This window comes from Pseudophryne corroboree, chromosome 6 (assembly GCF_028390025.1).
Source record: "Pseudophryne corroboree isolate aPseCor3 chromosome 6, aPseCor3.hap2, whole genome shotgun sequence".
NCBI lineage: Eukaryota > Metazoa > Chordata > Amphibia > Anura > Myobatrachidae > Pseudophryne > Pseudophryne corroboree.
The window spans coordinates 189900353-189926850 of NC_086449.1; the positions used below are offsets into that span (position 1 = coordinate 189900353).

General features: G+C 44.8%; 1 protein-coding gene and 1 long non-coding RNA gene across 4 annotated transcripts in view; one reads left to right on the plus strand and one right to left on the minus strand.

Annotated features, from left to right (window-relative positions):
* The window catches only part of ADAMTS7 (ADAM metallopeptidase with thrombospondin type 1 motif 7), a 212429-nt gene that overhangs the window by 4660 nt on the left and 181271 nt on the right, over positions 1 to 26498 (minus strand). Inside the window, exons 17-23 of one of the 2 annotated variants that reach the window (XM_063925493.1) lie at positions 25084 to 25210; positions 24693 to 24906; positions 23102 to 24571; positions 19837 to 19989; positions 17096 to 17269; positions 15823 to 15969; positions 15467 to 15626 (exon numbers count right to left, since the gene is read on the minus strand). In XM_063925493.1, coding sequence (XP_063781563.1) covers positions 15467 to 15626; positions 15823 to 15969; positions 17096 to 17269; positions 19837 to 19989; positions 23102 to 24571; positions 24693 to 24906; positions 25084 to 25210 — 2445 coding nt within the window. The remainder of the gene's footprint in view (positions 1 to 15466; positions 15627 to 15822; positions 15970 to 17095; positions 17270 to 19836; positions 19990 to 23101; positions 24572 to 24692; positions 24907 to 25083; positions 25211 to 26498) is intronic. The other variant, XM_063925494.1, reaches the window with a different exon arrangement.
* LOC134931797 (uncharacterized) overlaps positions 6832 to 26498 on the plus strand; it is a 96426-nt gene continuing 76759 nt past the window's right edge. For both annotated transcript variants that reach the window (XR_010179175.1, XR_010179176.1), the window contains exon 1: positions 6832 to 7502. This is a non-coding gene — a long non-coding RNA (uncharacterized LOC134931797). The remainder of the gene's footprint in view (positions 7503 to 26498) is intronic.

Genomic DNA, 26498 nt, shown 5'->3' on the forward strand with positions numbered 1-26498 from the left:
ATAGAGGTTAGCCATTCTGGCTCAGCAATAGGGATTTGAGACAAGACATTATATTCCTGTGTACATGGAATGGATTCCTCTGGAGAAGAAATGTCCTCTGCAGCATAAGACACAGAGTCCCTAGACATGGCTATGTGAAAAAGTATACACACACACACACAAATGTCAGACACAGTTTCCCCACCAAGTACCTTCAGAGAAACACAGAGCTTGGAGCCAGCACACACCCACAGCGATTCACAAGGTAGTTATAACAAAAATACCTGGCACTGACTGTGTACCTTAATAGACTACACAGTAAATACACAGCCTCCCCTCCCCCCCCCCCCCTTCTACAACACCATGGTACCGCACTGGACAGCTAGAGTCGTGTGGAGGGACAGCACTCCTTGTCAGCGTCTCCGTAGCTTGATCTGCAGGGAGGAAAATGGTGCTGAACACTGCTGGATCCGCTCTGAGGAGAAGCTCCATCCCCTGATGATGGCGCGTCTTCCGGCACTTTAAAATTTTATACTGGCCGGAGGATTTTAGCAATCAGCGTTACCGAGGTCCCTGACAGCCCTTTTAGTGACCAGTGTAGGGTATCGACGTCGCTGGCTCAGGGCGCCCCTCCTGGCACCGCACTGATGTACCGCTGAGCACTCCGGAGCGCAGTTAGTACTGCGCTCCTACCCTGTTGCCGCCATTCACACCTGCTCCCCGCTTGTCGGGTCGCCGGTGACTCACTCGCCACCGGAATCTTCTGGCTCTGTTAGGGGGTGGCGGCATGCTGCGGGAGTGAGCGGTCGCCTGGGGCAGCTAACGATCATCACCCTCAGGAGCTCAGTTGCCAGCAGCCTCCCTGTGCCTAACTCTAATAAAAAAAATAAGAAAACCAGGAAAACTCCTATGCAGCTCCACTAGCTGTGACCGGCTCCATCGGGCACATTTTCTAAACTGAGTCTGGTAGGAGGGGCATAGAGGGAGGAGCCAGCCCACACTATTAAACTCTTAAAGTGCCAGTGGCTCCTAGTGGACCCGTCTATACCCCATGGTACTAATGTGGACCCCAGCATCCTCTAGGACAGTGTTTCCCAACCTCGGTCCTCAAGGCACACTAACCGTCCTGGTTTTAGTGATAATTAGTACTTCAGTTATTTTGAACTAACCATCTGTGCTGAAGCCTGGATATCACTAAAACCTGCACTGTTGGTGTGCCTTGAGGACCGCGGTTGGGAATACCTGCTCTAGGACATACTTGCCTACCTGACCCTCTCCATGAGGGAGAAAATGCTCTGTTCCTGGACTTTCCTGGTAATGTATGATTGCCATCACCTGTGGTGAGCTAGTTAATTGATAAGAAAGGTGTTTCACCACAGGTGATGGCAATCATACATTACCAGGAAAGTCCAGGAACAGAGAATGTTCTCCCTCATGGAGAGGGTCAGATAGGCATGTATGCTCTAGGATGTTAGAGAAAAATGTGAAGACATTTTAAAAAATAAGGACACAGCATGCACCATGTCTCATTAATGTCACTAGGTGCTTGTAAATGAATAGGTAAAACACTGGTACAGCCTAAACAATGACTGCCTCCATGGTGTGTAGGCAATAGGCATACCTCCCAACATGACCCTCTCCAGGAGGGACACAATGCTCTGCTCCTGGACTTCCCTCTTAATTTATGATTGCCCTCAACTGTGGTGAAACACCTTTCTTATCCATTAACCTGTTCAACACAGGTACTGGAAATCATACATTAAGAGGAAAGTCCAGAAGCAGAGCATTTTGTCCCTCCTGGAGAGGGTCATGTTGGGAGGTATGAATAGGTACACCTTACGTAGAAAATATTGAGAGTGCAACAGCATTTAGGCCGGTGGTTCTCAAACTGTGCCATGGCCCCCTGGGGTGCTCGGGACACTTGCAAAGCTCCCTTGGATTGGTGGTCCAGGACCAATTCAAATTATTTATGGTCATTGTAATAGGCAAACCAAAGCTGGTGGCTGACCATCATAAAATATGTGGACAAACACAAACGAATCTTGTCCCTCACCACATAACTGAACCGAAGTATGACATATAAACACAATATACTTAATTTAATATTTCTTTTTAAATTTCTCAATAAGAAACTTTTGGCCTGGGGAAGCAGTTAAAAAAAATTCTGATACTGTAGAGCGCCGTGATTCAAAAAAGTTTGGGAACCACTGATTTAGGCCCACACATCAAGGAGGCCTGTTGCTGCTTCATGAACTACAATCATTGTGATAGGAACCCTCAACTATTATTTGGAGGTGGGGGAAGCAGAGACAACAATAATAACCAAGAAAGCGTTGTAAAGTCAGCTGGAAAACGTAGAAGAGGAGAGTTGATCGCTTTTAGAGCTGCACTTAAAAGGTGATACATGTTATGTTTTAGGAGCAATTGGGCTTTAGGATGAAAGTTTGCATAAGTAGTCCTCGACTCCTGATTGATACTATTGCACAAGGATAACAAGGACAATAAAAACACTTTCTAGGGCACTCTTCTAAATAGATATGGAATTAATTGAAAAATAAAACGTATCTTTTAATCGTAACACTTATAAAAAGGTACGCTGTATGGCAGTCGTGGCCAACGCGTGGCTCTTGAGCCGCATGCGGCTCTTTCTTTATTCAAATGTGGCTCCCAACACTCAAAGTCACCTGACCACAACAGATACTGGAAACTGCTGCACTCCAGCCAGACACACAGCAGCACTACAGCGACTGAAAACTGAGGGAGCCAGATACTGGGCTGTAGTGACATATGAGGGTGGGCTGGAGTGACACAAGGGGGAGCTGGCTGGAGTGACACAGAAGGATCCTGGCAGGAGAGACATAATGGGGGAGCTGGCTGGAGTGATAAAGTAGGGTACTGGCTGGAGTGGCACATGGGGAAGCTGGCTGGAGTGACACAAGAGGGTACTAGCAGGAGTGACACATTCAGACATGGGCTGGCTGGAGTGACACAGGATGGTGCTGACTGGAGTGACCCATAGAGGAGTTGAAGTGTATTATGTGAATATGGCTGTTTCAATATATGTTATGTGGATCTGGATTTTGTAATTATTTTATGTGGAAGTGTCTTTTTCAATGTATTTTATGTTGGCACTGGCTTTAAAATGTATTTTATGCGGATCTGGCATTTTCATTGTATTTTATACCAGGGGTGTGGCCTAGCAGGCACAAGGCCACACCCCATCTTTGCACACACGCCTTTGGCTTGATGTAGGCTCTTTGTCTCTGACTGGTTGGCCACCCCTGCTGTATGGTGTACGGAGTATAACAAAGTATTTTCAAATATTCTAGTATAAATTTGTGCTTCAGAAAACTCTGGGAGTAGAAACCCCACCCCCACCCCCACCCCCACCCCCAGTGCCTTGACGGATTATTTCCTTACACTGGTGCGGTATTTACTGATATTACCACTTAACTCTTGATTGCCCTTTTTCTCATGGGCACAGCGTTTTTTACAGTCTAACTACTATGTGTTCTGATGTCATCATCCATAAAATGTAAATATCTGGGTCAGCTTCACACCCTCAGGCCAGGGATTTATTTTATTTTCTATGATTTTTCTGTTTTATTTTTGTAGATCAAAACACCTTCGGGCTCTTTCAGGCCGGCGCCTAATCAATGTGGAGTTCATGTTTGCGCATGTGGTATTCCATAGGAAAATGATGTGAGCATAGTGCTGTAAATATCTTGCAGGCATGGCATCAATGATCAGTGCCAACTCCAGATGAGCATTTGTGTAAACAGCGGGTGAAAGCCAAGAGTGAGGAAATTAGACGTTCACAATTACTGTGGCGATTGTGGTCCCCTTACAGTTTTTACCACTGCGTGTCTGCCCAGCAGAGGCAATCAGGCACCAACAGTCCTTATATGTATTGTACAGTCAAACAGTCTGTTTGCATGTTCCATTTGGAAAACCACATGAGCAAATTCTGACTAAATGACGATCTGGACAAGCCCTTCACATAATATCTTAAGTAGATGTGTATGTAAAACCACAAGGAGTGCAGCAGTAAAACTAGTGTTCTCTAGGACACAGGTTCTCAAACTCGGTCCTCAGGACCCCACACGGTGCATGTTTTGCAGGTCTCCTCACAGAATCACAAGTGACATAATTAGCTCCACCTGTGGACCTTTTAAAATGTGTCAGTGAGTAATTAATACACCTGTGCACCTGCTGGGTTACCTGCAAAACATGCTCTGTGTGGGGTCCTGAGGACCGAGTTTGAGAACCACTGCTCTAGGATATGGTTCATATAGTCAGCACATCATGAAAATGAAGAGGAAATGTTATTACGATCACACCATCTAGGTCAAAGCATCACATACTTAATTTAGGACACTGCAGTTCCCGGATCAGAAAACCAGTGGATTCTTAAATATCCATCTATTGCTCTTCATAGTCCTACTGTGATACAGCAATTTCAACAACAGCCTTTGTACAGGTGATGGACAAGATAAAGACACCCAGTCAATGAGGGGGAACATTATATTAAACTCAAGATCTACTGTAGTATTTATTTTCCATGAAAACTGCAGCAAATTGATATAGTTTACTGAACCCCATTTTACTAAATCTGTCCTATAGAAGTACAGCCCAGGTTATTGTACACCATAGGTATTCACCATGGGGTCCTCCAGGTGCTGTGGAACTACACATCTCGGCATACCATGTCGTAGTTTTCCTATTAAAGGTATACTAATACTGGCATAGCATTCGGCGAAGTTTAGTTCCACAGCAGCTGGAGGGCCGCACGTTGAATATCCCTATTGTAAACTATAGACTGAAACAGAACAGCAGACAGAAACCAGTCCTTGACTTCCAAACAGACATGCTCTCTAGACCAGGGGTTCTCAAACTCGGTCCTCGGGATCCCACACAGTGCATGTTTTGCAGGTAACCCAGCAGGTGCACAGGTGTATTAATTAGTCACTGACACATTTTAAAAGGTCCACAGGTGGAGCTAATTATTTCACTTGCAATTCTGTGAGGAGACCTGCAAAACATACACCGTGTGGGGTCCTGAGGACCGAGTTTGAGAACCTGTGCGCTAGACAATGCAATGAGGTTATTCTGCCTTGGCAGCTGTCGAGCCTTTATGAATGACACATCCAGCTATTTATTTATTTACACTTTCTTATATATAGTAAATTCCGTTGTGCTTAAGCTTTCCACACATTCCCTGATAACCAGCTGATTCTAAAGAGAACTATAAGAAGAAGATTATTCCGGAAACTGGAGGTCCTATGCCCCGATGTGTGAGAAGGACCGGATATATTTCCTGTGTTCAGACTCTCAGGTTTACGTGACAAGATTCTTCAAAGGATTCTGTCCCTTTGTATTGTTCTTCGCTGCATAAACATCCACATGACTGGTACCAAGTCAGACTGCGCATTCTGTTATAGTTATGATCTGAGCAAATGTAAGTCTAAGCAAACACTGAATACTAGATCAAGAATAAAATCTGATTTTTCTTCCACTTTTTTTATGTAGATGTTACAAATGTGTTCTAAATTAATATATGTTACAGGTTGAGTCTCCCTTATCCAAAATGCTTGGGACCAGAGGTATTTTGGATATCGGATTTTTCCGTATTTTGGAATAATTGCATACCATAATGAGATATCATGGTGATGGGACCTAAAGCTAAGCACAAGATGCATTTATGTTACATATACACCTTATACACACAGCCTGAAGGTAATTTTAGCCAATATTTTTTATAACTTTGTGCATTACACAAAGTGTGTCTACATTCACACAATTCATTTATGTTTCATATACACCTTATACACAAAGCCTGAAGGGCATTTAATACAATATTTTTAATAACTGTGTATTAAACAAAGTTTGTGTACATTGAGCCATCAAAAAAACAAAGGTTTCACTATCTCACTCTCACTCAAAAAAGTCTATTTCGGAATATTCCGTATTTCGGAATATTTGGATATGGGATACTCAACCTGTATAATAATTACTTATTACCAGTTATTTATATAGCGCACACATATTCTGCAGTGCTTTTACAGAGAATATTTGTCCATTCACATCAGTCCCTGCCCCAGTGGAACTTACAATCTATATTCCCTATTACATATGTACACACACACACAGTTAATTTTGTTGGAAGCCAATTAACCTACCAGTATATTTTTATGGATCACTTAGAACAGGCATTCCCACCCACGGTCCTCAAGGCACACTAACAGTGCAGGTTTTAGTGATATCCAGGCTTCAGCATAGGTGACTTAATTAGTAGCTCACTTATTTTGATTTAACCATCTGTGCTGCAGCCTGGATATCACTAAATCCTGCACTGCTGGTGTGCCTTGAGGACCGTGGTTGGGAATGCCTGACTTAGAAGAATGCTCAGTTATTAATGCAGAGTCATCCAAAGGATCTTGCAATGCTGATGACTATGGGGTGTATTCAATAAGATCTATTCAATACGGGAAAAAATTTTCTGACAAGTCGGGAAACCCTGTTCTCGGAAAGCAGGTGGATTGGCGGAATACCAGCCGATCCGCCTGCTGCTGTCGGAAACAGGGCCAAATCAGACAGGTTTTGGCCCCCTTTCCGACAAACTCAATCCGACTTGAAAACAAGTCGGATTGAGGTGAGGAGATGGGGAGCGGTGCGGCGGGCTACGGGGATGAGAGGTACTTTGACAGCCGTCTCCCGGCCAGGCACCTCTCTCCCTGCAGTGCCTCCCCCGCAGACATCACCCCTGCTGCCAGCTCCGGCCGCCGATCTCAGCTCCCCCGCCGGCCGCCGCTCACTGTTCCCCCCGCTGCTGCTGTCAGCGCTCCCGGCAGCCGCTGGCAGTAGTGGCAGGACAAGTCACAGGGAACGGACAAATCCACAGTCGGATTTGCCCGCTTTGAATAGGGGTTGTCGGGTCCATTACGACAACTGCATCTCGGAATGGACCCGACTCTTATTGAATATACCCCCATGTCTATTTTAACCTCATTCCAATAAACAATGACTGATGATACCCTCCTTCCTACACAAGCATCTCTAATACCCCTTTCACACCAAAAAACCCGGGTTTGACCTGGGTTATTGAACACGGCAGTTTGGACGCCTTTGCCGGCTCTCAGAGATGTCATCATCTGATGATGATGCATTGCGCTGTATACTTTTAGCGTGACCCAAGTAGGATGACAGGTCAGAATCCCGAGTAACACCCAGGTAGACCCTTCCACACCAAACCTGGACCCAGAAGGCCCCGGCAATAACACAAGTTTGAAGTTTGTTGTGAAAAGGGGAGAAGTTAGCATAGGTCAGCACAGACTGCAGTCATTTAGGCTACTGTGACATCAGAGAACAAATGTTTACAGAGCAAGTCTGTCACGCACTCTGCCTACTCAGAGACTGCATTCCTCCTAACATCATGACCTGCTGCATAGGGGTGAGAGGGAGCGTGACAGACATCTTGAGCCTGACATTTGCTTCCAACATGATCACAGCATGATGGTACACAAGTAAGCATATCATCAAGCTATTAATATGTGAGCCGACTGGTGTTGATATGTACTGTAGCAGAAATTGAATAATAATAATAAAAACAACGTGTAAGGGAGTACAAAGTGTACTCCAGCATTAAAAAGTGACTTGAAGAGCTGTTAATTTTGCTTCTGTTTTTTGGGTCTATGAGAGATTCCTGTTAAAGTCTAAGAAGCAGATTCGTTTAGACACAAGTTGCTGCCGGCGGCTTGTATGGCACACATTAGCGCAATAAATTACGGTATATGATTTCACCTACATAGGCTGCGAGCAGAAATGTGACAAGAAACACGTCCCCAAACTCGCCAGAACCGTTACAGCAGCAGCTCACGGGTATTTGAATTGGCCCCTAAGGGGACTGTTCATGAAGCAGTGAAAAGTGTGGAGAAGTGAGCCAGTGGAGAAGTTGCCCATGGCAACCAAACAGCGTTCAGGTAACATTTATAAAGTGCATTCTATAAAATTATACGTAGCAGCTGATCTGGCTCACTTCTCCACACTTTTCACTACTTAATGAATAGACCCCTTAGTATGGGGTGGCACTCGATATACCGGCTGTCGGGATCCCAGCTCAGCATACCGACGCCTAGGATCCCGACAGCCGGTATACCGACAACTATTCTCCCTCTTGGGGTGTCCACTACACCCCTGGAAAGAGAATAAATAGCGTAGTGTGCCACTGTGCCCGCAGCATGGCGAGCCCAGCGAGCCCTCAAGGGGCTCTTTTGCGCTCACCCCGCTGCCGGCATTCCGGCTGTCAGGATCCCAACGCCAGTATGCTGGGCGCTGAGATCCCGACAGCCGGCCACTCATACTACACACCTTTGTATGATAGCCTTAAGTCCATAAATGCTTCAAGTGATGGCGAGTGAACATAATGCCATGTGAGCTCAATTCTGGTCTATTGCGAAGCTGCCTATACTCAAGTTCAGACAGGGAGGCGCCAGAATGCAGAGAGAGGCTATGGAGAGTGATAAACCAGAGTGCACAGTCGGGGCGATACTGTAAACTTACATAGGGGTTGAGTGAGAGCTCGGATGTTCATTCTGAAAGGCAGCCGAGAGGTTAGAAACCATAATTGCTAGAGTGAGAAGAATGGACAGCCTGAGAAGTGGAATTGAGTGTCAACTCTAATGCCAAGTGAATCTACAGCATACGTAAAGATTAAATATGTAAATAAAAATCTGCCTTGTTTATTTTCATTAAATTAGAGGGCATGGTATTTCATCACTGGCAACTGGTCCAACCCATGCTCTCTCTGGCTGTGCTTTACACAGTCAGCGGTTATTACACCTGCCCTTGCTAAGACACTTTTTTGCTGCACCTGCAGGAGCCTGGGGTGGAGGCTGACCATAGGGTTATAGATAGGAGGGGGGAGAGCCAGCAATGTTTTGCATGTTCCAGAAACAAATATTTGTAAATGTTACCAGCAGTTGATTAACGTTAATGGAATAGAGCATGGCGGAGAGGTGTAACAGTCTACACTGTAGTATCAACATTTCTCAAAATTGCTAGCCCCCTTTAAACGGGTTCGGTATGTAATACCGGCGGTCAGGAGACCCGGTCCCAGTGGCGAGCTCCCCGCACTATTATATTCCCCCCCTGGCTGGTGACGTGTACCACCACCCAAGTGGGAACTAGGGGCATTGGTCTGGATTCGGTCCGGTGGCATTTAGACGGCTGTCTGGATTCCGGCGTCGTTCTCCTGACCGCCAGGATCCCGGCGTCGTTCTCCTGACCGCCAGGATCCCGACAGACGGTAAATTTTAACGGCATCCCCTTTAAACCTTAGAATGAATGTCAGTGGCTCTCTTCAGTCCTTTGTTCCCTCTGTCTTTTTGGGAACTAGAGGGGAATGTGACCCATTCACCGACAATGTGATCTGTAATCTCGGTTACAGTTAATATGTTAACAATTTAGATGTAAACATTAACTCTGTAGGCACCCTAGCAGGGGAAGATGACCTGGGCAAGCAAAGTAAGCAGACATTTATTTTCCAGCAACATTTCCATTTCCTCCTGATGTGTTGTCTGATGTTCAGATTTGCAACTTCTGTGAATGTATAAGCGCTATAAAGTCTAGACAGCAGGGCAGTCACACACTGTGGGTTATGCTGCTCCTATCATTAGTATGCCAGATCCCACACACTCCACAATGCACATACTGTCCTCATTTCACCCTCTGCCTACATTGTGGCCCAATCACAACAAGATTTATGTACTGTACATCATTTATATATCTGTATGTAATCATTTCCCGTTGGCTTAGTCTTATAATGTATTCTACACAAAGAAAGATAATGAAAAGAAAATACTTTTGTTAAACAGATCTGTTATATAGAATTTTGTATAGACAATACTTGTAATAAACGTTTCAGCTGCTGCTGTCAGTTTCCATCATTAGCATCTGAATCGTCAGGATCCTAAAGGTAGCCTATACATCATGGATCTTCAACCTGCGTCCCTCCAGCTGCTGTGGAACTATACATCCCAGCATGTCCTGCCACAGTTTTGCTATTAAGGCATGCTAAAACTGAGGCAGGGCATGCTGGGATGTGTAGTTCCACAGCAGCTGAAGGGCCGCAGGTTGAAGACCCATGCTATACATAGTTTATATACAGAATATGGTACTTAAAGCTCTGATTTGTGACAAACATAAGAAGGGCTTACACCCATGCGTTTATAATGCAATCTATATATCGTACATTGGCCCTCATTCCGAGTTGTTCGCTCGCAAGCTGCTTTTAGCAGCTTTGCACACCCTAAGCCGCCGCCTACTGGGAGTGAATCTTAGCATAGTAAAATTGCGAACGAAAGATTAGCAGAATTGCGAATAGACACTTCTTAGCAGTTTCTGAGTAGCTCCACACTTACTCGGCAACTGCGATCAGTTCAGTCAGTTTCGTTCCTGGTTTGACGTCACAAACACACCCAGCGTTCGCCCAGACACTCCCCCGTTTCTCCAGCCACTCCCGCGTTTTTCCCAGAAACGGCAGCGTTTTTTCACACACTCCCATAAAACGGCCAGTTTCCGCCCAGAAACACCCACTTCCTGTCAATCACATTACGATCACCAGAACGAAGAAAAAAACCTCGTAATGGCGTGAGTAAAATTCCTAACTGCATAGCAAATTTACTTGGCGCAGTGCGAACATTGCGCATGCGCAATTAGCGGAAAATCGCTGCGATGCGAAGAAAATTACCGAGCGAACAACTCGGAATGACCACCATTATCAGGCATAGAAGATAGACGCCCAACGGAGCCATCGCAAAGTCTTCTACAATTGCGTACTCATGAAAGCATTGACGCAACAACAAGGAACATCGACTTCTAGGGTTGACCTACAGTATGGCTACGCAAACTTGCTGAAGCGCTTTCGAGCCTTTCCCACATTACCTCTCTCATACAGTCCCTTCTTGTCAATCACTTTGCGCATAAAGGCCCTCATTCCGAGTTGTTCGCTCGCAAGCTGCTTTTAGCAGCTTTGCACACGCTAAGCCGCCGCCTACTGGGAGTGAATCTTAGCATAGTAAAATTGCGAACGAAAGATTAACAGAATTGCGAATAGACACTTCTTAGCAGTTTCTGAGTAGCTCCAGACTTACTCGGCAACTGCGATCAGTTCAGTCAGTTTCGTTCCTGGTTTGACGTCACAAACACTCCCAGCGTTCGCCCAGACACCCCCGTTTCTTCAGACACTCCCGCGTTTTTCCCAGAAACGACAGCGTTTTTTCACACACACCCATAAAACGGCCAGTTTCCGCCCAGAAACACCCACTTCCTGTCAATCACATTACGATCACCAGAACGAAGAAAAAACCTCGTAATGCCGTGAGTAAAATTCCTAACTGCATAGCAAATTTACTTGGCGCAGTCGCAGTGCGAACATTGCGCATGCGCAATTAGCGGAAAATCGCTGCAATGCGAAGAAAATTACCGAGCGAACAACTCGGAATGACCACCAAAGTGCGAGCACGATCGCAAATGTACTTTGGAGAGTGCGCAGTGCGATTGTGGCACATGCACAGTCTACTCATAATCACTCCGTTGCAAAAACATCGGCATAGTGTACCAACATGAATTAGGCCAACTGTATGGTGGATAGCACTCCCTGACTAGAACTATTAATGTAGGAAGCCTAGCAGTTACTGAATTGTTTTAACATTTTTGATCACATTATTTTTTTAATGGCGAAATGCACCACATAGACCGCTTATCATGACTAATATTTAAATACCACTTACCAGCCCGTCAAAATGACAGAACAAAATAACAGTAATGTGCGTGCCAGAACTGAGCAATACTTGAATTCAGTGGTTCTCAAACTGTGTGCCGTGGCACCCTGGGGTGCCCTGGATTGGTGATACAGGAACAATTAAAATTATTTATGGTCAATGTAATAGACAAAACCAGTGCTGGTGGCTGCCAATCATAAAATGTGACAAATAGAAGCAAATCTTGTCCCTCACCACACAACTGAAATTAAGAATGACATCTAAACACAATGTACTTAATTTAATATTTCTTTCTAAATTTCTCAATAAGAAACTTTTGGCCAGTTCCAGTATGAATGGTCGACAATGTCAAGGTTGAAAGTCATTAGGTCGACCACTATTGGTCAACAGTGACATGTCGACATGGATAAATGGTTGACACATGAAAAGGTCGACATAGATTTTTAAAATGTTTTTGGAGTCATTTTTTCCGTAACAACATGAACAGGAATCCCAATTAGTGTACCGCGTCCCCTTGCATGCTGCGGGCAAGGTGCCTCACTCCGCTACTCGGCACAGGTTACTATTCCCAATCGTAGTCCACATGGATGGTAAAGTATGAAAAAGTTAAAAATCTATTTATTTATTTTTAAAAGCCATGTCGACCTTTTCATATGTCAACCTTTCATGTGTCGACCACTTTCACGTGTTGACCATGTCACTGTCGACACGTGAAAAGAATTAGTGTCAACCTTAACATTGTCGACCATCTGAACGGATACCCTATTGGCCTATGGGTTCCGTGAAAAAAAAACTTCTGATACTCTAGGGAGCTGTGATTCAAAAAAGTTTGGGAACCACTGCTTGAATTGCGCCATAGGGTGCCATATAGTGGCCACCGGCATGCAAAACACTTGACTCCTCCCCCCCCCCACCATAGAGGTGAGGAACTTATTTGCAATGGTTATAATTAAAAGAATAATTTGTATATAATCCCTATTGCATATTCTCAATTCATTTTAAGACTGTTCTCCTGTTACCCAGAAATTCTTGTGGCACATCCAACCTGATGTGGCAATATACATGCGTGGCCAGACACACTGGCTAGCTGTAGGGGATGGTAAGATTAGGAGTGACTTTGACACTAGTTGGCCAGCCTAAGATATAGGGCCTAATTCAGACCTAATCGCAGCAGCAAAATCTTTCTCTAATGGGCAAAACCATGTGCACTGCAGGTGGGGCAGATGTAACGTGCAGAGAGAGTTAGATTTGGGTGGGTTATTTTGTTTCTGTGCAGAGTAAATACTGGCTACTTTATTTTTACACTGCAATTTAGATTTCAGTTTGAACACACCACACCCAAATCTAACTCTCTCTGTGCACAGGTTATATCTGCCCCACCTGCAGTGCACATGGTTTTGCTCATTACAGAAAAATGTTGCTGCTGCTATCAGGTTTGACTTAGGCCCATAGTACAATATGTGTAGCTAACTAATAAATTAATTTTAAAGGTAGAAAATATCCAAAAATTAGCTCCCACTCCTCTGTTCCGGCCCCTCTTCTGGCACTCTCATACACCGTTGTGTTCGGATCTTTGAAGAAGAAGAAAATTGGGCCCCAGAGTCTGATGTACGGAAGGTTGCAGCATATAGCCATGTCCTCCCACCAGCCTCCATCACCAATTGTTGCTACATAGTAACCAGCCTACTGCCATTCTGACACAGTGTTTTAACGGCACCCAAAAAAGCAATCTGCAACAACCCACTCCAGGCTGTTTTGGGTGCCAGATTTCTTCAGGAACATCAAGACTATGGGTGCCCCATGTGGAAAGCAGTTAGGTGCAGGTACAACTGGTATGGGGGTTTATTTAAAAATGTTCCATTCAAAAGATGAAATATCCTTTACAGACACTGTAACAGTTTGAAATGGATGAGTGTACATGTAAATGGTTGCTTAGCCTAGCCAGTAATTCCTTGATGTGGTGCTATGATAATAGTGGGTGCGATCTCACACTAACCTCTATAACCAAACACCACTACTTACTTCAGAGGTTCCCAAATGCGGTCCTCAAGGCACCACAATGGTCCTGGCTTTAAATGTATCCATACTTGGCCACAGGTGACTTAATTAGCACCTTAATCAATTTGATTGTGCTGAGCCAGGGATATACCTAAATCCTGGACTGTTGGGGTGGCTTGAGGACCGCGTTTGGGAACCTCTGACTTACTTACTGTATACATTATATCTATAGTATATAGCACAGGTTCTCAAACTCGGTCCTCAGGACCCCACACAGTGCATGTTTTGCAGGTCTCCTCACAGAATCACAAGTGAAATAATTAGCTCCACCTGTGGACCTTTTAAAATGTGTCAGTGAATAATGAATACACCTGTGCACTTGCTGGGTTACCTGCAAAACATGCACTGTGTGGGGTCCTGAGGACCGAGTTTGAGAACCACTGGTATATAATATCTGTATGATGAACTCCCATCTGCATCATTATACAACCTGATCCTTTAAATAAGATAAGCTACTTGTAGACTTAAGGCCCATACACACTGGGCGATTTTGAGCTGAAAGCAGGTCACTTTTGGTGCTTTGAGCTGCTTTAAGCTCAAAGCCGCCCAGTGTGTATGCCCAAACAATGAGCGGTGAGTGCTGATGCGTACTCCCGCATCATCGCTAGCTGCTGCCGTTCATCTACTGGTATTACCAGTAGATGAACGGTGGGGTGAGCGGCTTTCCATAGCGTCCTGCTATGGAAAGCCGCTCACCCCAGCTGACATCGCTAGGCAGCGGGGAAAAGCGTTCAGTGTGTATGCACTGAGCGCTTTTCAGTCCAGCGATGTCAGCGATCATCGCTGTTCATAAGCGCTGGGAAAAAACGCCCAGTGTGTATGCACCTTAACTGCTTCTTTTGGTCTCTCATTCCCCAGACTTTGGTTAAACCATCTTTGCCTCTAGTAAGCTGGGAATTGCTTTGTTTTCCACATCCCGTTCTCCCATAAACTTCCTAACATCTTCCTCTTGTACAGAGCGGCATGAAAATGTATATACAGTATAAATGTATATAAGAGTATACCTTTCCCCATCAGGATTGCGCTTATTCTAATGCATGTGTTAGTAGGTGAAACATGAGTGAATTAAGGCCCTCATTCCGAGTTGTTCGCTCTGTAATTTTCTTCGCATCGCAGCGATTTTCCGCGAATTGCGCATGCGCAATGTTCGCACTGCGACTGCGCCAAGTAAATTTGCTAAGAAGTTTGGTATTTTACTCACGGCATTCCGAGGTTTTTTCTTCGTTCTGGTGATCGTTGTGTGATTGACAGGAAGTGGGTGTTTCTGGGCGGAAACTGGCCGTTTTATGGGTGTGTGTGAAAAAACTCTGCCGTTTCTGGGAAAAACGCGGGAGTGGCTGGAGAAACGGGGGAGTGTCTGGGCGAACGCTGGGTGTGTTTGTGACGTCAAACCAGGAACGACAAGCACTGAACTGATCGCAGTGGCAGAGTAAGTCTCGAGCTACTCAGAAACTGCACAGAAAAATCTTTTCGCAATATTGCGAATCTTTCGTTCTCAATTTTGCTAAACTAAGATTCTCTCCCAGTAGGCGGCGGCTTAGCGTGTGCAAAGCTGCTAAAAGCAGCTTGCGAGCGAACAACTCGGAATGAGGGCCTAAGTGAGCCTGTGTATTGCTGGATGTGTTAGCTCAGTGAGGAGGGGCACTTACTGGTGTTGTTTTGCTGGCAGTCCTGTGGGTTACATTTCTGGAGATTTTCAGGCCACGGCTCGTGGTCACACAGATTATTATCTTCCTCAGCAGCCCCACTTCTTTTGTTCACACATTTCACCTGCCGACGCTGGATACCCCCTCCGCAAGAAGCTGTGCACTGTATGCAGCCAAAGCGTGAGGAAAAGACAGATAAAGGACTGATTTATGCTGCAAAAAGCCAGTTAGTACAGCAGCCACTTAGTTCAACGGTTACTATGGGAAATTCGGGACATGCTTCAGTATTCTAATGGTTTGCTGTCTTTCCCATCAAGTAAGGCATGAACATAAAAGTAGGTGCCTCTCTTCATACTCACCTGACCCCAGGGTCCTACGGCCCATGTTGTGCAAGGATGATCATTACAAGAACGGCTGTTATTGGGTTTAAGGCCTTCATCACATCGGCCAGTCTGCGGACAGGTGACCAGTCTCTGCTGCATCCCCCCTCCACATTCCTCTGAGCACTGCAGGGGCAACACAACTTGAAATAAGACTACATGACGGGATACAAGGAGCTGGAGGTTTATACTACTGACTGAAACAGTTTCGATGGATGTCTGTCTTACAGCTTGCTTCTGTTTGCACTAGACAACTATTACAAAAATAAGGTGTCAGCAGTGTGTAGGACGATAAAGAACAGTGTGACATTCAATAGGTAGGATAGCTGTGGGTGACGTAATAACATTATTGTATAGGGATACCACACAGCAATGGTTCTGATACAGAAGATAGACATTATAAAGATAGACGGTCATTAGGTCTACAGTCAAAGGTCGACAGGGTCAAAGGGTCGACAGTCAAAGGGTCGACAGGGTCAAAAGGTCGACACACACAAAAATACAATTTTGGGTGTTGTTTTGTGTTTTTAAACATTTTTTACCCCACAAGGTTACTAATGGTGATAGTTTGTGACATGGATAGTCAGTTTGATGAAATGTGTCCCCTCGCGGGCTTGCTTTGCTTTACTAAAGGTAATAGTGTGTGACATGGTACTGATATCTGACAAAGCAGCGGTGAGTTGCCTTCTTTTTATTGAGGTGAGTTGCCTTTTGTTAACTTCTTATTCACAATGCAATCTATAGGTTTATTTTACAATTTTCCTTATTTTATACATAAAGCTCTACTGTTGGATACATGTATGAAACAATCCAGAACATGCTCAGAAGAACAGAACAGTAGCCTCCAGAGCGGATCATTGGCCACCTCTCAAATTTTGCTATGGGGCCCGTTGCAGCTTGCTATTAATTCCTGCTGGCTGCACGTGCATGCTGGTACTTGTAGTCAGGGATCTAATTATCAACAGGACCAGTAGCAAAATTTGAAGTGTGGCCAATGATCCATTCTAGAAGCTACGGTTCTGATCCTCTGAGCATGTGGAAGAGGCTGACACATGGACCCCATTTGGTTTCAGCAGAGCAGGGGCCTCAGTAACAGATGGATAGCATTGCTGGGCCCTTCTCACTACTAGGCCCCATAGCAGCCGCATGTGCTGCTCCAATGGTAGTTACAAAACTGCTTTCAGTATAACCACAGTCTATCACCCTGCGCTCTTAAGAAGAACTTGTTTGTGTGTACTAAACATACACTCACCTCTCTCCAGGATGAAATGTACCACTCCATACACTTCCGCTCATGACAGACCGTCTGAACACGTGGTTTGTAGTCTGTGCTCTTACAGTGGAAAGGCCTCAGCAGCCTCTTGTCCCGAACGTCTACACACTGCACTTCTCTCAGTCGCACGCCAGTTCCACAACTCCGTGAACACTGGAGAAGGAAATGTGGCATTTAGTACAAAGCTTCACATGGCTGAATTAGGAAGAAGAAAATCAGAGGAACCATCATAGTCATAGGCGTGCGCAGCACATTTTATTAGGGGGTGCACCGTCGGAGGGGTGTGTCTAGCACCACCTTTTGGGCGTGTCTAGCACCATCTATTGACGGTCAGCACAATATAAAATATCCACCCTTGTACCAATCCTAATAAAGCAGATACATTGTCAGATGTTGTGGTGTGCACCATACAAACACCCCTGATGGCACTCACTGCAATTACACCTCCTCAGCCTGATCTGGCTCCCCCTCTCTTTCCCCTGCAAGCTGCAGCAGCTTACTTACAAGTCAGTCACTCACTCACTGACACTGACAGTCGCAGACTAGTACTGCCGCTGCTGGAAAAACGAGAGACGTGTCAATGCTGCTGCCGACCGCCTGCCAGTATTGAATTTGTCTACCTAAGAGGAACACTGGCTGCATGCTGCTCCTCAACCGTGGCTGGTTTTGGCATAGCATAGAAAGAGAGAGGTGGGCAAGTGGTGGGTGTGACGGGTGGGCGTGCGAGCAGCATGACGTAATCAAGTCACATCACGCTGTTTTTGTACATGGAGGTGGAGCCGGGAGTTTGAAAGCCGGTGGCAGTGGCAGCCTTGATTAACCCAGGCGTCCAGTCAGTAATGCAGTCCTGACAGGGTGCAGCGCAGAGTGGACAGTAATCAGCCTGCTCGGCGATCGCTGCATCAGGCATGTGATATCGGGGTGCCAGACATTAGGGGGTGCCTGTGCGCACCAGGCACCCCCCCTGCGCACACCTGTGATCATAGTTGCTTTTTCACAAGAAAGATACTATATTACAATGATATAATATTAGTATCTCACAAAGATACATGATGACATTGTGATAACATTAGGCTTAAATCGACTAGTCTCACTTTTTTATCTGTTGTATTTGGCTAATGTAAATATTAAATTTTTTACACAGTCTGCTCCTAAAGCTCACTATTTAGTACAGTTGCACTGTTTGCTTTCTCTTACCCAGAATCCCTTTATCTTCCTTTCTCTGGTCTCCTCACTTTTATTGCGGTATAATAATCATGTTTCACATACTGTGGATTGGGGCATGGCCTTGTAGCAAAGATATGTGCTGTCATGGGAGGGTGGACAGACAGAGCGGTAGCACAACTGACCCCCTGAATTTGCTCATAGACTGCACAGTGAGGAATAACATAAAACTACGGACCCTATTCAGGTTGGATCGCTAATCTTACTAAAAAGCAGTTGCTGCAATCAAATAGTGTCAAATACACCCATAAAACGCCATGTTTCCTCCCCAAAATGCTGGCTTCCTTTCAATAAAAATGCAATTGGGTTGAAGCACAATGCATTCACAGAAATAATTGCTAATCAAAGATGCGCACGCAAAATGCGTACACTGCACATTCGCAGTAGTACAATAATTGTCCAAATTGAAAATTCTGTGATCCAACCTGAATAGGGTCCTATGTCTGGCTGTCATATACATTCCCCTATGCTACTCAGAATCTTTTTCCTTTAAAAGCCCCTTTATTGCAACCATATTAAATGTGGTGATTTGGTGGGAGGAAGAGGTAGGTCACTGATCTGGCTACAATGCCAGAAGCATGCAGGGTCAAAGGGACAATGATCAGTTAGTTATAGGACCAAAGAGTGTCACAGGTAAGTACTAACTGGACAGGGGGATTTGGTTTGACTGACTGGGACCAAGGAGGAATGGTAGAATGTTCTAACTAATTTACTTCAGACAATGGGTGTAAAGTGTAAGGGTCTATGGAGCTGATGTACTAAGCCTTGGAGAGTAATAAAGTGGAGAGAGATTTAATACCAGCCAATCAGCTCCTAACTGCCATGTTACAAGCTGTGTGTGAAACATGAGTGTTAGGAGCTGTTTGGTTGGTACTTAGGGATCTATTCATGAAGCAGCCCATGGCAACCAATCAGCTGCTCTGTGTAATTTTATAGTATTTAAATTATAAATGTTATGTTGATGCTGATTGGTTGCCATGAGCAACTTCTCCACAGGCTCACTTCTCCACACTTTTCACTGCTTCATGAATAGGCCCCTTAATCTCTCTCCCTTTAGGATTCTCCAAGCCTTAGCACAACTGCCTCTAAGTATGAAGGCAAATAGGAAAGACATTGTGTCTCATTGTGATGCTGTCAGCCATAATTACCTCCTCCCTGATGCTTTGTGTGGCCAGTCTCTGGGAAGAGAATCCAGAGGAGCTGCTGGGGGTGGAGCTGTAATGCGCACATTGTACATACATTGCAATGAGATTTACTGTTACCATGTGGTGCCCATTCTCTCCCCAACTCTACTTTTTGTGCATCAAAATCAGAGTTAGGGGGGTTCAGCCGAGTCTTCTTAGCACTTAGTACAGCTTTGCTGTATGCAAGGAAACACATTTTACATATGTTGCCTCTCTGTTCCAAATAATGGAGCAATGCTCTAGCTCTACATTAGTTCATAGAGACCCTTATTCCTATCTATAGAGATTTTCTTTGTGTTGTATATGAATTACCTTGCTCCAGTTCCCCACGGTCCAGGATGCACAAGGCCGCAGGTAGCAGCGACGAGCAGGAGCTGGTTTGGTATTAGCGTCACATATCCCATTCTCGCCTGCTCTGCATAAAACTGAGCGCCACATCGCACCAAGACCACAAGTGGTGGAGCACTAGAACCCAGAAACACAGCACAAGCTACAACAAAACGAGCAATATACGCAGCACAGATTGTACATAATCTAACTTCTGGGGAATGCACAATAATGCTTATTTTTTTTAAATGCAGACACACAGAACACATTTCCTTTAGTAATTTCAGGCATCTACTTACCCTTTCACACTGCACAAATAACCCCGTATATTGCCGATGTGTCGTGTAAAAGGGGTAAGTCCCGAATTCCCGGGTCACGTGACCCGGTATTTAAACCCGGGAATAAAGCAGGGTTATTACCGGGTCAGGTGCAGCGTAAACGGATTGCCGAGTCGATGCAACCCAGGACCCATTCACAGTATAGGCAGAGGCGGCGTTAGAGGGACTTTCGGCAATTGGAGACAATATGATCTCCAGACGCCGCCTCCGTACACATCACCACTGACGTCACCATCACGGCAATTTGCCGGGTTGGTACCACCAGTCTGAAATGTGAGACTATCTCTTTAAACCGGGACACTAATGAATTACAGGTCCTCTAGTTGCTCAAACCAAGGTGAAATGCAGGTTTGAAGTCAGGCAGCCTGAGAACCTGTGTAATCCTGCTTTAAAAATATAGTATGGTAGGTATATATATATATATATATATATATATATAAACATACAGTATTCCCACTATGTGGAAAAGACAGCACACTCCAGTTAGGTATTTCAAAAAAGTCAAAAAAGAGTATTTATTGCAAAGTTTTGTCTCACAGTTTTCCAGTGGAAAATCCAACGTTTCGGTCCACACCGGGACCTTCCTCAAGGTATACAGCATACACAGCATAGAGACACCATATCAATTGGAGTCAAAATGAGCAGGGACTTCAATTGATATGGTGTCTCTATGCTGTGTATGCTGTATACCTTGAGGAAGGTCCCGGTGTGGACCGAAACGTTGGATTTTCCACTGGAAAACTGTGAGACAAAACTTTGCAATAAATACTCTTTTTTGACTTTTTTGAAATACCTAACTGGAGTGTGCTGTCTTTTCCACATAGTGGGAATACTGTATGTTTGTACTATGGGCCCCATCTCTCTTTGATAGGACTCTGACTGGCACCCCACCATTGACTATAATTTTGTGAGAGTGCAGGGATTTCCTTTTCTATATATATATATATATATATATATATATATATATATATATATAAAGCAACAAAACAGCCGGCACTCCCCTTGCTGGTGTGTCATCTGCTCCGGTGCCCTCCATAAGATGAAAACATCCAAACATAATGAAGATAGGGGGTCATTCCGAGTTGTTCGCTCGCAAGCGGATTTTAGCAGATTTGCTCATGCTAAGCCGCCGCCTACTGGGAGTGAATCTTAGCATCTTAAAATTGCGAACGATGTATTCGCAATATTGCGATTACACACCTCGTAGCAGTTTCTGAGTAGCTCCAGACTTACTCGGCTTCTGCGATCAGTTCAGTGCTTGTCGTTCCTGGTTTGACGTCACAAACACACCCAGCGTTCGCCCAGACACTCCCCCGTTTCTCCGGCCACTCCTGCGTTTTTTCCGGAAACGGTAGCGTTTTTTCCCACACGCCCATAAAACGGCCTGTTTCCGCCCAGTAACACCCATTTCCTGTCAATCACATTACGATCGCCAGAACGATGAAAATGCCGTGAGTAAAATTCCTAAGTGCATAGCAAATTTACTTGGTGCAGTCGCAGTGCGGACATTGCGCATGCGCATTAAGCGGAAAATCGCTGCGATGCGAAGATTTTTACCGAGCGAACAACTCGGAATGACCCCCATAGTCTGGCGGCACTCAGGAGACTTTTCAATAATGAATTTAATAGAGTAACATCCATATATATATATATATATATATATATATATATATACACATACACTATATATATATATATATATATATATATATATATATATATATAATCAATCTGCATTTTCCAATGAACCATGAATACAATGAAACACAACCTCTCCTGTACACTGCTATAACAAGTTATTGGTAAAAAAAACTATTTCTTTTGCCACCATAAGCATCCACCCATTAACAAAATAGCCCTTGCAGACTCCTAAAACAAACGACTTGAGCCCACCCACAAAAAAAAAAAAAAAAGAAAACATAGAGAACCTTGGAAGCAGGATTTGAACTCCCATTCTTTACTTCCCACTGATTAACACTGCAATGTCCAGACCATTTTGATGCCACGGCCGCAAGGCACTGTATAAAAGTGACCCCCGGCTGTGGCATTATCTGTCCAGCTAGTGGAGCCCGGTGCTGGTTTCAAAAATACGGGGGACCCCTACTCTTTTTGTCCCCCATATTTTTGGAACCAGGACCAGGCGCAGAGCCCGATGCTGGTTGCTTAAATATGGGGGAACCCCTGTCCATTTTTTTCCCATATTTCTGCAACCAGGATCGGCTCAAAGAGCCCGAGGCTGGTTTGCCTTAGGAGGGGGGACCCCACGCAATTTTTTTTCTGTAAATTTTGAACATTTCACCCCCCTTCCCACTGAAAAACATGCACGGATCTCATGGATCCGTGCATGCCTATACAAACACGGGATAAAAAAGCAGGTCTGTTTTTTTTAGCACTTTTTCACGATTTGTATTTTATCACGGCAGTGTTTGGCTATTGTCGGCAGTGTTTGTGTTTTGCACTTTTTAGTAAATTCCCGATTTCTAGCAAATTGCAGGCGTATTTGACCGATGGTGTATTGATTCGTGATTTTTTCCTAGGACTTCCAAAATATTACGAATGCCCTCATCACTGCCGTGATTTTTGCTTAGTAAATTACCGAGATGACACTTTGATGAAAAAACGGCATCTCGGTCAAAATCGGGACCTTAGTAAATATACCCCTCAGTGTGCATTAGGGAACACAAATTGTTTTTTCTTACACAGTGGTCCCACTATAGCCTTAAATACTGTATATAGAAGCACAGTAAAAAAAAAAATACTTTCAGATCCAAGTTTAAAAAGTACTTAACTTGCTTTAAAAAAAAACAAAAACATTCCATGTGTTAGTGCTCCTGTAAGTTTTGATATTTACCCATTTTATTTACTTTACTCTCCAAGCTGTGACCTGTGCTCACCCCACCTCTGAAACTCACCTCACTCCAGTTTCCGACCTCCCAGTGACTTTTCTGCACATCCTCTTCCCCAAGTGATGATAAGGAATGACTGCTATGAGTTGTACTTGAATCTGTTGTTGTCCCTTTTTTATTGAGGTGAGGATCAGCATCTCCTCTGATATAACTCTTTGGACTATGCAATATGACAGATGTTAGTATGTCTGTTGGGAGTGGGATGGTCATTGTGGGGAACGTTGGAGTAACTTGAGGACCAACTGAGGTTGTGTTACCATGACCTGCTTGCAAAGTGAGTTTTATAGTATGAATGGGATCTAAAGGTGTTGTAGCTGAATTCCATGTCAAAATAGCAGAAGAGTCTTTAGCTAGCTGATGAGAATCTAGTGTAGTGTTTTTTTCTTGATGTGGTGGTAACTGTGTATGATCTAATAGAACATCCTTTGGTGTATGATCTGTCAATAGGTTCCACTGTGGTTCTGGCAATGGTTCCTGTCTCATATCCGGTGACGGATCATGTATTGGAATTTCTGAAGATTTGTAGGTTGAGTCTGGTGAAAAGGTTGATGATACTGGACCTGGAGTAACTTCTGATATTAAATAGCGTGAAGAGGAATGTGTTGAGGGGAACAATGTGACAGCTTTGGGGATCGCCGAAGGCTGTTGTGTAACAGGTAGATGTAGAGTTGAACGTACAGAGTTGTCTGGAAGACTTATGTCAATAATGTGTGTTGTAACTGAAAGTACTGAAGTTTCATCTGGCTTGTCAGTTGTTGTCACCAAGTGATTTTTGTCATTATGTCCTTCTTCATCACTTGGTGTAGTGGTAAGTTGGTCCCAAGAGAAAGACTTTTGTATAACTGGAATTGTTCCTTTGGGTGATTCCGTTACATCATTCTGAACCTCCATGGAAGTACTTGGAATGGCGGATGTCTTCCTGTGGTCACTAGATACTAAATCATTCAATGCATTTGTGGTCAAATACTTATTTGGGCTTTCTGTGAACTGCATACTTCCAATATTCTGGTCTTTAGAGACCTTTTTTACATGAGGAACATGTGTAGGAAGATACTCATTATCGAGCTCTCCTCCTCCCTTAATATCATTGTCTTCTAATGGGTCATAGGTCAAATCCTCATGAAAATTAATAAAGTTGTAATCATAATAGAAGTCATCAACAAATGCTCTCCCTACTTTTCCTTGACCTCCATTGCCGACATTAGAAAAGTCCCCTTCAAAGATGGAATTATCCTCCATGGAATCTTGCTTGCTGCTAGAAGCCCTTGGGTGGCCTGGGAAGATTTCATTGACAACCTCTTTGCTGGATGCTCCACTTCCTGTCCAGTCAAACGGGCTGAGGCCTGGTGGGCAAGATGGCATCACACATGCTTTCTTCGTGATGGGACTTTCTGAAGGTTTACAAGCACCACCTTCTAGTTCATTATCACAAAATATATCTCGATACTGGACCCCTTCGCCACATGATACAGAGCACTATGGGAAATAAGAACAGTTTCAAATAGGGATAGAGATAATACAAAAAACGCATACGAGGAATCTAAATGAATGATCATGTAAATTGGTCAGTTCAGTTCTTCTCCCAGACTTGACATACCTGGCTCCAGTTGCCATGGTGCCAGACAGCAGGGCAAGGTTCACGCTGGTTGCAGTTAATGCTGGATTCAGGTTTGGGAAGGTGTTGACAGTCTGAGTGTTGCAAAGCCCGTTGCTCATCTAATCCCACTCTCTGAATGCAGAGGACTGTTCTCTTCTGCACACCGCCTGCTCCACATGTGATTGAGCACTGCTGCCACTCTCCCACCCACCACCTGCGAAAACCATGTGTGAACAGTGAGGACCTTTCATTCTATTATAGAATGTGTATGCTATGAATACGACGAACATGCGACTGTGAAAGTATATGTATTTCAGAAAATTGATTATAGCGGAACTCAGGAGATGAAGCAGACAGGAAATGAAACAAAGGATTAACAAGTGCAGCTCACCTCGGTGGGCAAGGCTCCTCATTGCAGTTCCGCTGTCTGTCATCAGGTCGGGTCAAATAGTCACAGTATCGTTCTTCCACAAGACCAGCTACTCTTTCCACACAGTGCACCAGCTGCCTCTGCACTCCTGACACAGATGATATGAGCAGCAGTTACATCTAGACTCTCTTGTGGACTTTACACTGTATCCTTACATTTCTTTTCATGTTATTGTACATGTTTATTTCTCTTTCATCCATCTGGGGGACGCTGCGCACTTACTGATGGGTTAGAGTGTGTGGGAAGGGAGTTTGGCACAGAACCTATAGAAACTAACTCCTCCCCCTCTAACCCCTCCCATCTCCAGCTTGACCAACAATTACCTCAGTTTTAGTTTTGTGCCTGGAGAGTGCAGGCACAGTTTCAGCGCTATAGTTTTTAGTTAGGTTTTGTTTTATTTAGTTTTCTGGGTGTATACTAAGTCCCTATTTACAGGTGACAGGTTTACTTAGAGTGGGACTTGTCCGTTAGAGATTTCCCACTCTGTGCAGCCTCTGGGGAAGCCACCATACTGTGGTCACTGGGGCTCCCTTTATCCGGACAGCTGATCCGAGGAGGCTAACGACAGGTAGGAAATTACCAGCAGCCACAACCTGTCTACCAGTGTTGGGCTGTTATTAAACCCCCCCCCCCCCCCTCCTTCTCAGAAAATTGTGTGCTCTGTTACTGGTGGCTGTGAGCGGGACTGTGAGAGGCTGCTGTGGTCCGGTAATGATCATTGGTGTGTGCACGTGCTGGGGGTACTAACTGCTGTCTTACTGTGAGCAGCAGGGAAACAGCGGGACATTTCCCCAGTGGTACGGTCGCTGAAGGGGATATAGATCCGGGACACTGCTTCCGCCTAGCTCTATTTCAGTGCCTTCAGTGTGAGCGCTTAGGCCCCCTTCCTGAAGGGGAACGTCCAGCCGCGGCGGTGAAACAGAAGGGGAAGGTCCGCTTCCCGCCTTGGTCTCTCGCTCAAAGGATTGTGCTGCGCCGCCCACCACAGTCTGTGGGGGCGGGCTTGTGATACGGGCAACATTTTCTCCATGCTGAACTCACACTGCAGGGGATGCTGCGCTCCGGATAGCACAACACAGACACACTGATTACGGGGACTTAAGCTTCTCACCCTGTAGGGTCAGGCAGGGATCAGCTGACTGCAAGTATTGGGTTACTGTTGTTTACTTTATTACAGTAACTGGGAATTTCTCTTTTGTCCAGAACTTACAAAGATTATTTCTAATACCACGGGTGGCATGAGCCCGTTTCTTCCAGTTGTTCCTCAGAAGCCGAAACCAACTAGGTTTCGGTCCTTTCGTACTCAAGGTCAAGGGAAGTTTCCAGTCCTTTCGAGCCTTTTCAAGATTTCCACGCAGAGGTGCGTTCCGAGGTAG